The sequence below is a fragment of the Arvicola amphibius genome, chromosome 10 (genome assembly GCF_903992535.2).
Source record: "Arvicola amphibius chromosome 10, mArvAmp1.2, whole genome shotgun sequence".
Taxonomy (NCBI): domain Eukaryota; kingdom Metazoa; phylum Chordata; class Mammalia; order Rodentia; family Cricetidae; genus Arvicola; species Arvicola amphibius.
Window position 1 is genome coordinate 1,527,205 of NC_052056.1, and position 13,673 is coordinate 1,540,877.

Genomic DNA, 13,673 nt, shown 5'->3' on the forward strand with positions numbered 1-13,673 from the left:
GCCACACTACCTCACTGTCCTTGTCCATGAAGTGTCACTGGCTCGGCCAGCAGTGGCCTTCACAGCAGTTACTTAGCTTGCTTCCTGTGTTCCTGTGACAGGGGACCATTTGTTGTTACTTAGTGGAACCTGTGACGGGTGCTCATAGTTTGTCAGAGCAGCCTCTGGCTGCCTTGAGACTGTGTTTGAGGAGAAGGAACCCGCTCGTGTTTCTATTTTTGTGCAAGGACATGCTCGAGTCCTCTGCGATGCTTCTAAACAGGTCTTCTGGATATTCACAGTGGAGAAGCTGCCCGCATGTTTCTGTGGAAACTCAGATGGTGGAAACATGGCAGGCACACAGACCCCCAAGGACCTAAATGCTCCTCGTTTTCTGCAGCTCTGCGAATCTCTGCAATTTCCTCCCTTCTTTTTTTAACCACAAGCGCAATGGGAAGTGAAATAATTTGAAAGCGTATAGAGACCATGTGAAAAACCAGGCCAAAGGCTTGAATTTGGGCTGCGAGTGATTGGCATGATCACAGTAAATAACCCACTTACACCCAGTTACGAGTCTGCAGAGCAAGAAATTTGGTCCAAGATCGAGCACTCAGAGAAGCAGTGAACCTTCCAGGGGTGGCCTTGCTTGTGGGGTGCTTTGTGAAGAAAGGGACGTCATAATATATCCAGTTGTAACCTGGGCTTCAACAGGTTTCTCAAAATGGACCTGATGTTGGTGGTTTAGGTCCCATCTGTCACTTGGTTTAGGAGTGGGTGAGGAAGAACAAGGGAAGCAGAGGCCTAAGAATTCCTTCGTTAGAGAGAAAAGCATTTGAGACGCACTGGACAGACCTTTCTTGCTCCCCCTTGAGAGTAACTAGCAAATGAGGCCGGGGGGGGATGATGCAATGGGCAAAGAGCCTGGCATGCAAACTTTGGGACCTGAGTTTGAATCCCCAGCACTCATAAAAAGTCAGGTGTGTCTGTGTCTGAGTCACTGGGTGCTTGCTGCTGACTAGCCTAGAAGTAACTAGCGCTGATTTCAAAGAGAGACTCAAAACATAAGATAGAAAGCTATTGAGGAAGACAGCCAGCGTCGACTCTGGCTTCCATGTGCACAGGCACAGGCATAAAAGGCACGCATGCATTCAGACAGAAAAACAAGGAGGGAAGGAGGTAAGCAGGCACCCATCAGGTCAACCTGCCTCCAGAAATTATCCTCTGTAGACTTGGAAGACTCTGCCCTGGATCTAGGGCTGCCATAAACAGTCTCACTGATGAAGTGTACCAATGCCTTCCACTTGCGAGGGGGGTGCTTTATAAAACATTCTAACATCTAGCAAATCCTCATAAAAGCCTGAACCACCCCTAAAGTGGATTGCTAATTAAGGCCCCTGTCGGCTCTTTCAGATTTCTGTTCGGCATGAAGGTTTAACTTGGAGCTGCAGGCTGTAACGGGCTGTGATTACACCAGACAGTCTCACCACCTACTTCCATTTCCACTTTCAGAGAATTCGCTCTCAGAGTAATTTTCTGGTACACAAATTTCGAGATAAAATTATTTTAGTAATTGAAGTTGTTTTTTTTTTTATTCTATTTAAAAATGCATGCTCAGCTAGGAAAACCCAATTGATGCTGGAGATGCTAACAAGACGAGTGATTTGTCACTCGAACAAAAAGCAAAGGACACGGGACATCAATACAAATCTGTTACTGGAAGCACCGTCCGGTGCCCAGCTGGTCCACAGACTTCCTCCCCTGCTGTCTTCACTGTGTCTCATGCCTGAGAAATGAGAATGTCACTGTCTGAATGTCCCCTTCCTATCTGTTTAATTTTTCACTCTTACCCAAGAAACGGGGATTTTTCTCAAGGCTGATTTTTTTTTTTTATCGATCCCATCTATTAGAAATTTATATGTTCTGAATCTCCTTTGTTTACTGACATTTAATTGTGATAAATTTACCTTGGAAGAAGGAAAAGCATTTTTTTCTATCTTCTCTTCAAGTTGTGCTCATAATTAAACAATAAATATCGAGAGACATGCTGGCATAATGTCTCACTGAATTGGATTGGCTAACGCATCCTCTCTTTTATTCTCAGTAAGAACACGCGGACTTCAGATACCTTAAGCAAGCAGCAACAGACACTGAGAATGCACATCGATATACCCAGGGCTCAGCTTTTGATTGAAGAGAGAGATACAATGGAGACCATAGGTGAGGTGCCTGTTGGCTCTGTTACCCAGAGTGGCTGCCCGAGCCACGTTTTCCCATCCTCACCTGGGAACATGGGAAGTACTTTATAAAATATCTTACCTACCCAATGAGTAGACAAACTGAAGGGAATAATAAATACTAGTAAATGTACTTTGAGAGTTCCCCAACTCTGCTAGCTTTGGGGCTTTCCTGAAGAGACCATTGTCCCTCCGAAGATGAAAATTTTACAACCCAGTGAGCCTCTGGGGCCCACATCCTAAAGCTCCATCTTAGAAATCCTCTGTACTCTCCTCACCAACTCCAACAAGGTCAGCTTCCATTAAATAAACCTTCAAAATCTGATTAACACTTAAGTAAATAAATGCCTCCATGTAGGCATTTCCCCGTTCCCAGCATTCCAAAGCATCCTGATTGAGAGGAACACCCAGCCCCCCAGTTTCTCAGAAAAGCCATGAAAAAAAGACAGGTACTGTGGCCTGTTCACCCACAAACCCAACATCCTGACCAGTCACCTTCTCTTTGTAGCAGTCACAGCGGCCCCTGGCATTTGTTGAGAGCTCTCTCAATCCCACGTGTTCTTATAGCGCTTTTTGTGGGTTACTTGCTCAATCTTCCATCAGCTCATAGGAAGGGTAACTGCTTTTATGTGAGATGTGAAAAGGTTTCCATAGCTGGCCAAATTTACCACACAGAAGCAGGCCCAGGGGCTCTGGCAGACATCCAGCGTTACCACCACGTCATCTACCTCCAGTGACAGGCCGTTGGCCACCTTCTATCCTACCAACAGGATTCTTCAGCACCCGCGAAGATCTGTGAGGCTTTGAGAACCATGAAATAGACTAGTATCTTAGTAGACAGCTATATTTGTTTTGGACGGTGTCTTCTGCCACTCACTGCCAGGGCAATCCTTTCCCCATGGCCTGGATACACAGCCTGCCTCCCAGTCTGGTCCCTGAATACCTCATGCCTGCAAGGCTGCAAGGGCAGGGCAGGGGAAGGAAAGTCTCCTGTGGCAGCTTCCCCTTTCCCTGTCCTACCGTCTTGACAAGTCTCTTGAGATGATGACTTTAAAATGCCGAGGCCCAGGCTGCCTTCCCTGCATCAGAACTCAGTCCAGGCATAGCCTCCTTTAGAAAAACTATGACCAAGTCTAGTCCAGTCCTCAGTCAGCTGACTCCCATTAATTCTTTGTCCTCATCAAATAGTAAGCCACTCTTTATCTGAAATGCAGCAGGGTGTGTTAGGTTTTCTCAGTGCAGACAGAAGAGCCAGCTTTGCTTCTAAAAGTTGTTTATCTTTTTGCTGCTTAGGTTTGTGCAATGCCTCTCATTGACCTCTGGAGGTGAGGCATTAAAACTAAAATCACCTTTGTCCTCACACTTCTCTAAGCCATACCCTGTGTGTTCACTTCAGAGTACAGGGATCCTAGGGAGTTTGGCCAGATCACAGCCTTAGATAAAATGGTGAGAGCTTAGGAAGGATGTTTGTGAAATGCTCCTCCTTAGACCTTCATAATCCTGCAAATGCCTGTTACAATAGGATGGAGCCTGTCAGTGACACACAGCTTCCAGGGGCTCTTTGTTGATGGCTGAACACCAGACAGTCTACCAGTCATCTCTGTATGTCTCCATGACCCGCGGCCAGAGATTCATCACAATCTGCCTGACATCATCTGTCACCGACCATCCTTTGCATCCTATAATTCCCCAATAGTGGGTCAATGGCATTTCCTAATTACTAGGAAATAATCCGGGTTTTGGTTATAAAAAAATATGAAACCACCATTCATCTCTGTCCAGAATGAATGGCTAACTTCCTAAACAGACAGACACTTGGCATTTTCTAGGACAGGTTTATCATCCAACCATGAATCTCATCTTAGAAAAAAAAAAAAAAAAAAAAACCTGCCCACCAGAATCCACAATGCAGCTGTGTTATGAATGACCAACCAATGCAGAGAGAGGGCCTCTGGTGCCAGCTCTAATTGTGAGACTCCATCTCTGTGCAGATCCCACTTTCTGTGAGGGGTCAAATGATAGTTCGAGAGCCAAGCCTCCCGGCCCAGCTCTGGCACTCAACTCGGCACCAACCTGTGCTGTGCCACCCGCTGGGACACTCACAGACAGCTTGGCAGCCTCCTCCCCAGTTCTCTGCCAAGAAATTTGATTCTAACTTCAAGAGGCCTTTCCTCCCCTGCCAGAGCCTGAACAGCAACTGGGTTTTGTAAGGCTCATTCTGTTCAGAGCCATTTTTGGGCACAGAAGCCTTGCTGTGTTGTTTATGAACACAGCATCAGTGCGCCCCCACCTCCACCCCTTCTGATACGTTGTAGCAGGTCCTGGCTAACTGGAAATGAGACCATTAGCTTGAATCACAGTCTTTGAAAATGTACAAAAACTATATATATATCTCAACCAAAGTCTCCCTTTATGTCCAAGAACTCTAAAGTAAGTGTGGAAAGTAATAGCAGTCCTCAGAGAGTGGCACACGCCTCACATAGCTGGTCCCCTGAGAACTTGGAGGCAGACAGAATCTACTAGGCCCTGACTCCTGCCTCCCCAGCCCTCAGTCTAAGCTCTGAGAGTTCTCTTACAAGAGAGACATCCTGGAAGTCAGTCAAAACATGCAGTGCAGATTAAAGCTCAGAAGGAGCAGGAAAGGAGCAGGCCTCATTCCTTTAGAGGAGAGGAAAAAGCCCACCAGTTTCTTCAGGATAGCCCTTCTCTCCTTTGTCCTCCAAACTCTGGCCGAGGACAGTGTGGCAGCCAACCCCAGTGTGGAAGACTGCAAGGTTTCGTTCCTTAGTTCCTTAGAGTGTTCCAGCAGCCAAAGGGTCCTGTCCCATGAGGCAACCCCATCACTGGGAGCGCTGACATTGTACGCTATCTCAGGCAAGCTTTGGACAAACACATAAACTTGAGATGTAGTAAGTGGTCAGCTAACCCCACTGGTGCTGGTTTCATAAAAAGCTGAGCCCAAAGAGAGAAAAAACACGCCTCAGCATAGCTTCCCTTCTCTGTACCAAAGTGTGTGTGACTCTTTAGACGGACACAAACACAGTGCTGGCACACAGTGTTCCTATCCTCGTTAAACACACTTTGTTTTTCTGTGCGTCCCCTCTCATAGATGACCGCTCCACAGTCCTGTTGACGGATGCTGACTTCGGAGAGGCAGCGAAACAGAAGTCACTGACAGTAACTCACACGGTGCATTATCAATCAGTATCTCAGGCCACCGGGCCCCTAGTGGATGTTTCCGATGCTCGGCCAGGAACGAGTGAGTGGTCAACGGTGCTCGGAATATGTGGGTTGTTATCAATGCTGACAGTATCCATTTCCCTAGCAAACAAAACCGCGGGGCTTCTCAACTGCACACCTAAGTAATAGATGTGATGAACTTTGAATTAGGATACTGTGATTTCGTTTATTATTCGACATTGGTAGATGTGTGTCGACTCAAACCAACAAGTCTTAGCCTTGGTTTACTGTAGATATTGCTAGAAATGTCAAGTGAATTGAATCCTTTGAACTTTCTACCGCATGGAAAAGAGAAGGGTGATTGACTTTAGTGTGTCTTGGCGGTGTCCCATTTGGGGAGAGAAACAACCTCATGTGTGTTATCCTCAGCAGTTTTTCAAGACCCCTACTCATGAAGCAGGTGTCAGAGTCCTTGTTTCACGACTGGAAGATGGGGTTTCAGACGGACAGCCCCAAGTTGCACATATCAACTGGGAAAACCAGGAGGCTGCTGCTAACATGTCTGACCTCGTTGCTTATATTTCTTTTCCCTACACACAGAGAGAAAAAAATGATGGTTCTGGTTAATCTAAAGATTTTGTTGTGCTTAATTATTCATATTTGCATCCATAATAGATGGAAATTAATAACTGCAAAGAAGTTAAGTCTTCTAAACGTGCATCTAGCTTATTAATTAGCCTTGTTTCTTCATAATTGAAACTATTCTTAAATCCCCTTAAAGGGTGAGAAATTAATGTCCTGATTGCTGGCATTTTGGAAGCTTTGCTGCCTAGCTTTTAAGTCCCTAATCACTCTCTTTGCACAAATTCACACTGTAGACTGGCATAATATCATGAGGAAAAATCTGTGATGCACTGCTGAAAGCTGCGGTTTGCAAGTTCTAGCTTGTGCCATGCGGTGAGCTTCGTGAAGCCACCGGTCAAATTCCCAAACCAGGAAGGCACTGGATGGGGGCTGAGATAATCTGAAACCGTGCTTTGGCTGTGCTGAAGCTGTGTTTGGTTTGTTCCCTGTGCTAAGAGTGCTTCCTTCCTTCTGAGGATGTCAGGATGTTCTGAACACACACGTAGCGGATGAGGGGAGCTACTAGGTCCCTGGGCTTGTGTCTACAAGCTAAGAGCCTTGTTACTAAAATACTTCAAGGCCTTGACCTCTCTCTAACCACAGTCTAGCTCAGCCCCTTCAGGGCAGCGTTTTTTTAGGTTTCTAGGCTACCTTTTGCTCTTAAACCAGGGGAAATTGACACATCTGGGAGACATGTCTTACCTGCTTCGATAACAGCATATGGGTTCCATCTGCTAGGTAAAAAGCAACACAGAATTATGCTTTGCTTTGGATAGCCAAAAATCAAAGACGTGTGCAATGGGTATCACAAATAGTTAACACAGGAGGAGAGGCAGGGACAGGAATGTACCAGAAACTTCCAACTGCATGAAGAATAAACCCTGGGATAATGGGAAGTGGTTTTGACGGCATTTAAAATATCAACAGAGATGCATTTGCATCGTGTACAGACCAGGTACTCCAGCAAGCAGTCAGGCATCCTGGGAGGGGGATGTGCTAAATGCCTCAGGACTATCAAGTTGTTAAACATCACTGGGGAACTGGAGGAATTCATTCATTCAGCATTTAGACATGTTTGTTTGGGTTTTACTTTGCATATATGGCTCATACTCGAAGGCAGAAATGCAAATAAAATGAAGAAAGATGTGTGCTTTCATCCTAGTAGGGAAAGCAGACATTAAACAAGGAATATGTTTTCTTCCTCAGTAAATGCTAGATAAAGACAAGACAGAATGGAGAGATGCAGGGTCAAGGGAATCTGGTGCAGGGACAGTGGGAGAGATCTTCCCAGACTGGGGTCCTTTGGGAAGATCCCTATGGAAGCATTGACCCAGGACAGAGGGTACCACGGTCATGAGACAGAGAACTGGAGCTGGCCATCAGCAGAGAACAGGAAGGGAAAGACCCCAGGACTCTCCAGAGTGCTGGAGTAGATACAGCCCTGCGGGGCTGCCATAGAGAGAGAAACAGCTGCCCACGCCAGGCCATGCACTTGGGTTTCATTCTGATATTCTCCCAGGATCCAGCCTGGCTGTCACCCGGAAACACTGCAATTTGAGAATACGTTTGTTTCTTTCCTTTACAGTGAGTTTCCTCAAACCATGCTGACAGTGAGGCAAGGTATTCAAATGCATGCATCACCCTCCGCCCATCCTAAGATGGATTTGTTCAGTGACATCCTGAGAACCCTCTGTTGAAGATGTTTGGAATCTTTTAATTTTCTTATTAACTATTTTTCTCAAAACTACAACTATGAGAGAACAACAATATTTGGGTTTTGTTTTGTTTTGTTTTTAATTATGACCATGGGTGACTGGCCCCACAGCAGCTTAAAAGCTTGAAACTCAGAAATGTCCTGGAACCCAGGTCCTGCTCCCTGGAGCTTGTCATCACCTCTGACCAGGTGTTATATCTGTGTCTACACAGTCGTGTGGTCCGGTGGCATAAGCTCAGTTCATTACGGCTTGTTGTATCTGCAGAGATTCATTCCTGCAGCCAGTTATGTACCTAGGGTTTCTGCCTTTGCGAATGCAGCTGCACACAAATCAAACTCTTCGTAGATGAAGATTCCGCCTGTACCAAGCAGGGCTGAGGCTTCCTGATCACGATTCTCCCTCAGACACGCAGTGAAACAGAGTTCTACAGTGTTTGCATTAAATTAGGTGCTATTAGGAATCTGTGCTTTGAAGTGTGTGGGAGGACACACACAAGTTCTATGCAAACAGTGTGTCATTTTGTCAAAGAGTCTTGAGTATCTTCAGGCTTTGGTATCCAAGGGGGCTCTAGAATCCAGTCCTGATGGATGCTAGGCTTTCTGTGATCTAACTACATTCCCCATGGTCTCAACTCTAAAAGACAACATTCTTCTATCCTCTGTGTTAGGATCATGTTGTATTTCAGGGGCCTTTTTTTTTTTTTTTGTATACAAACATGATTGCATTGCAGAATGTGTGTTCCTAAGTATTTTATTAGCCGGCCAGAGAGTTGTGCCAAATTCTTATCATGGCTGCAGAATGTAAACAAGGTGCCATTCGTTGCTTTCTGCATATGAATACTCATCCTTTGTTTATGTCTTCTGCTCAGTTCACATCTTTTCTCCTCCATGGATGACAATGCTGTTGCACCCTTGAACCCAGGGCTCATTCACATCCTGCTCCCAGCACATGCCATAGTACCTGACATACCTTAGGCACCTGGTCAAGATATTCAAGTGCTTATGAGCTATGGAATGCTGAAATCAAAATAAGAATAGGAATCAAAAGATCTTTAACTTACTCAAGTAGGGTTGGAGAATTAAATTGATGTCCCCTCTTTCTCACCCATCCCCAGCGATGGCATGATGACCTATGAAGTTTTAGGGTCTGGATATCATATTTATCTGAAAGTTATTCATTCATTCATCAATTTACTCACTTGTATACAGAGCATTTACCAAGCATCCTTTAAATATCATTCTTCCTTGGGGTTCCAGGACCTCCAAGTTGCTAAAAGCCATAGCTGCTCAAGTGTCTTGTGTAAAAATAGCTCTTAATTAGTTTTCTATTGCTGTGATAAACATCATGACTAGTATCAGCTTACACATCACTGATTATAGTCCATCACTGAGGGAAGTCAGGGCAGGAACCTGGAGGGCAGGAACCTGGAGGAAGGGGCTGATGCAGAAGTCATGGAGGGGTGCTGCTCACTGGCTTGCTCTCCACGGTTTGCTCAGCTTACTCTCTTAAACTATGCAAGGGCACCTACTCAAGGGTGGAACCAACCAGTGTGTTGGGACATTCCCCCCTTCAATCACTAAGAAAATGCCCCACAAACCTATCTACAAGTCAGTCTGATGAGGGCAATTTCACAGTTGAGGTTCCTTCTTCCTAGATGACTCTAACTTGTGTTAACAAAATAATAACCAACACTATGATCCAGTGTTTCTATAGAACATGTACTCATCCTCATGTGTACTTTAAATAATCTTCAGATTCCTTAAAATGCCTGGTATACTGTATATCCTATGTGAATAGTTGCTATCCTATCGTAGTTAGAGAATAATGACATCTCTACATGTTCAAGATGGACACATTTTGTTTTCTAGATGGACACATTTTGTTTTCTAGATGGACACATTTTGTTTTCTAGATATGTGTAATCTGTGATTGACTGAATCTTTGTGTGTAGAACCAGTGGATGTAGAATATATATATCATATATAACATATTGAAATGTATTATATATAACACGTTGAATTCAGCATATTATATATATTTGAATATATTGTATATGTTGAACTTTTTACATGTCAAATATATTATATGTTTATAAGTATATTATATATGATATATATTCAAATATACATGTATATGTATATATACTCTATCACCCAGAATGTTACTAGAGAATTAGTACAGGGCAAAATAGCTCCTGTGGGCAAGGTGACCCAGCAATAGAGTGCACCGTAAGCCCTGGATAAACATTTGCTATTTAAATAGGGAACTGGTCAGCTCCACTCATATGCATGAGAAGACTGCTGAGCTCCCCATGCATAGCTGAATCCTCATCTACAGGGCCTGCAGAGGATTAAAAGAAGACTAATCCAGTGAGCGCAGCACACGTGACATGCTTTGTAACCACCCTATTACCCACACAATCCTCTCTGATCCCAAATTCAGGATAATTAAAATAATTTGATTCAATGGGCAGAAACGTAATGCAGATTTAGAACCAGAGTTGAGAGGCCAGGAGTTATTTATAGACCTTGCCCTCTAACTCATTGGCTGCTTAGCAAGCATGCTGCTTAATCACCAAGTTGTATTTATATTAGAGGTTTGGGAGCCTGGGAAAGATCTTCCATGCAGGGGCAGAAAAATCCCTAGATGAGCTAGTAACTATGCAAAGAAAACACTGAGCAGAATGCAAGTATTTGCATCTCTGTCCTGGAAGCTGTCACACCTCATTCAGTTAAGATACAAAATAATAGTCAACCTAACCTGGTTATTTAAAAAAAAAAAATGTGTCAAGTATCCTTGACTTTCCACATCCTGACACAGTTCCAACCCTGGGACACCTACATAGTACAGAACAGAATTGTGGCCTACGGCTCAGAAAACTAATACCATGACCTATATTTTCAATATTTATCAGGCCACTGCCAGTGCTGTCCTCATCCAGGGGGAAAGAAAAAGAAAGGATAATGAATAGAATTAACTTGAAAAGAGTTCTAGCTTTGAATAGAAATTTTCCAAATAGGGAGATCTCAGTGGGGGAGGAGGCTGTGGGAAGGAAGGCCTGTGCCCTCCCACTGAGGAGCCATCTCTAAAAGGCAGGAAACACAGCAAGAATGTGGGAGACTTGAAAAGACTGGTAGGGACTTTGAATCTGCCCCAGTCCCAGCATCCAGGTGAAAAGAAAACTCAAGAATCCTCTACGAGTGGCTGCAAGAAACCCAAAGAATAAGCACGAGATTCCTCAAAACTTACATAAGGGGCTGGGTAATTTTCTAGAAAAGATTCATTAGCATTTAAATAACAAGCTGTACTTATTTAAGCTCCACTTATCAAAGACATTTAGACTCCTACCCATGACACTGTTTTTCTATCTTGTGGAGGACCTCTCTGGAATGTTCCTCTTCCTTGGGAAAAGCACAATTATCATTCACACCTTGTTGTGCGCTAGGCTCTGACACTCAGGCATAGCTCATTTGCATTCTCATCAAGGCCAAAAACTATCTTCTAATAAAGCCTTCTTCTACTGAATTTTGCAAGAGATGAACTGTGTCTAAAAAAAATAAATAAATAAAATCAATGCAGCTGAGAGCATGCATCAAGACTGGGTCTTTTGATGACCCAGAGAATCTTAAAATGTATTGATTTGGCCATCTTCTTAATGTTCCTCTCCTGAATCTTAGAATGATGGATTGGTTCAAATACCAATAACTAGAAACCTGCAAAGGGGAAAAATCTCTCTCTCACACATACACACACAAAAAGGCTTTTCCCTGACGTCCAGTGTCAGCATTTCTTGTTCCAACAGGGATTATAGACAAGTCATGGTCATGTGGCCACCTAACTACAGACCCAGACAGGCAGGATCTGGCTACATCTGGCAGAGAGAGAGAGAGAGAGGGAGAGAGAGAGAGAGAGAGAGAGAGAGAGAGAGAGAGAGAGAGAGAGCCTGAGCAGACAGGCAGAAGAGCTGTGTCATGCCTAATCTGCCATTGTTCATCCATGAAGAGATTTCAGGCTGTACTGTGGGCCATAGAGATAGCTCCAAAGGCCGTCCCTCGCCTATGCTCTGCAGAGACATCCAGGTTCATGGGAGCATGTAATTGAGAATAGGCAGTAGTGTCAAAAATTAGACCTCAGTTTGCTCCTTTGAGATAGCTGTATCAGCAATGAGTACAGAGTGGCCAGACCATGCCATTCTAAGACACAGAGAATTCAGAAGTGGGAGGACTCCTCCAGGACCCGAGGCTACTTTCAGTTGGAATCTCAGAAAAAAATCACTCCAGGGAACAGGACACTTCTCCTGGCCCACAGAAATCCAGAAAAAGCAATACGCTGACCCACTCCAGTGTCCAACACAGGCAGCCGCTAGTATGTCCCTTTTTGGAGTTCATGGGGGTTGAGTTAAGAGCACTCTGCCCTACTCGCCTGTTGCCTTTGGTTCCAGATTTAAAGAAGACACACACCCTATGACAGCCTGCTGACATGTGGACACATGTTATCTAGATAATATGATCAATAGATAGTTAAATAGTAAGCAATCCAAGTCTTGGTCATCGAAGTTCCCATGATGCTCATGGAGAGACTTGCTATCACGTGCTGAGAGAATTCTGGACCAGAAAGAAGATGTGGTATTTTGTCTCCAGGGACTTCAGCTTAAAAAACTGGATGGAAAATTGAACAGATGAGTCAATATGAAACCACAAGTCTTCCAGAGACTCTGATGGTCAGTGTCACAAGGCTTCAGCTTCTGTTCATTGGACATCCTGAACTCAGATGTAGTTTTTGTTCTCTCTGCCGGGGTCACCGTCATGAGGACCCATCCTCTTGAAAGGACTGTTTTTCCAAGTGAGATCACACTCTACTTCCCTGGAGTCAAGATGAGAACATAAACTTGAGGGGAAGTAAGGAACAGGGTATAATTCAGTCTATACCAGCACTGAAGGGTGAACAAACCTTAGAAAGAAAATCTTGTGGGCTGGAGAGATGGCTCAGCGGTTTAGAGCATTGCCTGTTCTTCCAAATGTCCTGAGTTCAATTCCCAGCAACCACATGGTGGCTCACAACCATCTGTAATGAGGTCTGGTGCCCTCTTCTGGCCTTCAGGCATACACACAGACAGAATATTATATACATAATAAATAACTAACTAAATAACTAACTAAATAAATAAAAAGAAAATCTTAGTCACATATATTTGGTCAAGTTTTCTTGTCTTATGGGAGGTGTTGATACTTAGAAAGTTTATATGAAAGTTTCTGGTCATAAAATTGTTCATGGCCACAAATGAGGTTCTGATCTACATTTTCCAAACCCAAATGGGTTGTTCTTCTGCATATGGAATTAAAAAAAAAAGTATCTGGTGAACTTGGTAAGCCATGAAAGAAAGCAAGAGGACTTTCAATGGGAAAAGCCAAGGAAGGCTTCCCTGGGGCTTGGCTGAGCGAGGGGGCAGGAGATGGGGGACGGCAGCTGCGTGCTGTACTTAACCCCTGAAGACAGATACACATTACCTCTCACTCCTTGCAGATCCCACCACCAGGAGGAACGCTAAAGCTGGACCCACAGCAAGAAACCGGTATGCCAGCCAGTGGACGCTCAACAGACCCCACCCTACCATCTCAGCACACACCCTCACCACGGACTGGAGACTGCCCACGCCCAGGGCTACAGGATCCGTGGATAAGGAGAGTGACAGCTACAGTGTCAGCCCCTCACAAGACACAGGTGGGCCTCATTCTTCTTCCCTGATCACAGCAGGGTTTCCCAGGCTCCCTGAGAAGGGCAACCTGTGGAGCCTTCCCCATATGCAAGACCTCCCTGGGATCTGCAGGATTTAACTGAAACATCTCTTGCAGGTGTCTTGGATATCCCACCCATGCTGCTTCTCCGCTTTTAGTTTCTATCCTACAGAGAGAAAGAGACACTTTTACATTCTCACCCACGC

At 44.5% G+C, this 13,673-nt stretch overlaps 1 protein-coding gene across 1 annotated transcript in view; it reads left to right on the plus strand.

Annotated features, from left to right (window-relative positions):
• Nucleotides 1-13,673, plus strand: part of Dscam (DS cell adhesion molecule) — a 445,545-nt gene that overhangs the window by 413,068 nt on the left and 18,804 nt on the right. Inside the window, exons 28-30 of the mRNA XM_038345563.2 lie at nucleotides 2,081-2,196; nucleotides 5,323-5,472; nucleotides 13,256-13,453. Coding sequence (XP_038201491.2) covers nucleotides 2,081-2,196; nucleotides 5,323-5,472; nucleotides 13,256-13,453 — 464 coding nt within the window. The remainder of the gene's footprint in view (nucleotides 1-2,080; nucleotides 2,197-5,322; nucleotides 5,473-13,255; nucleotides 13,454-13,673) is intronic.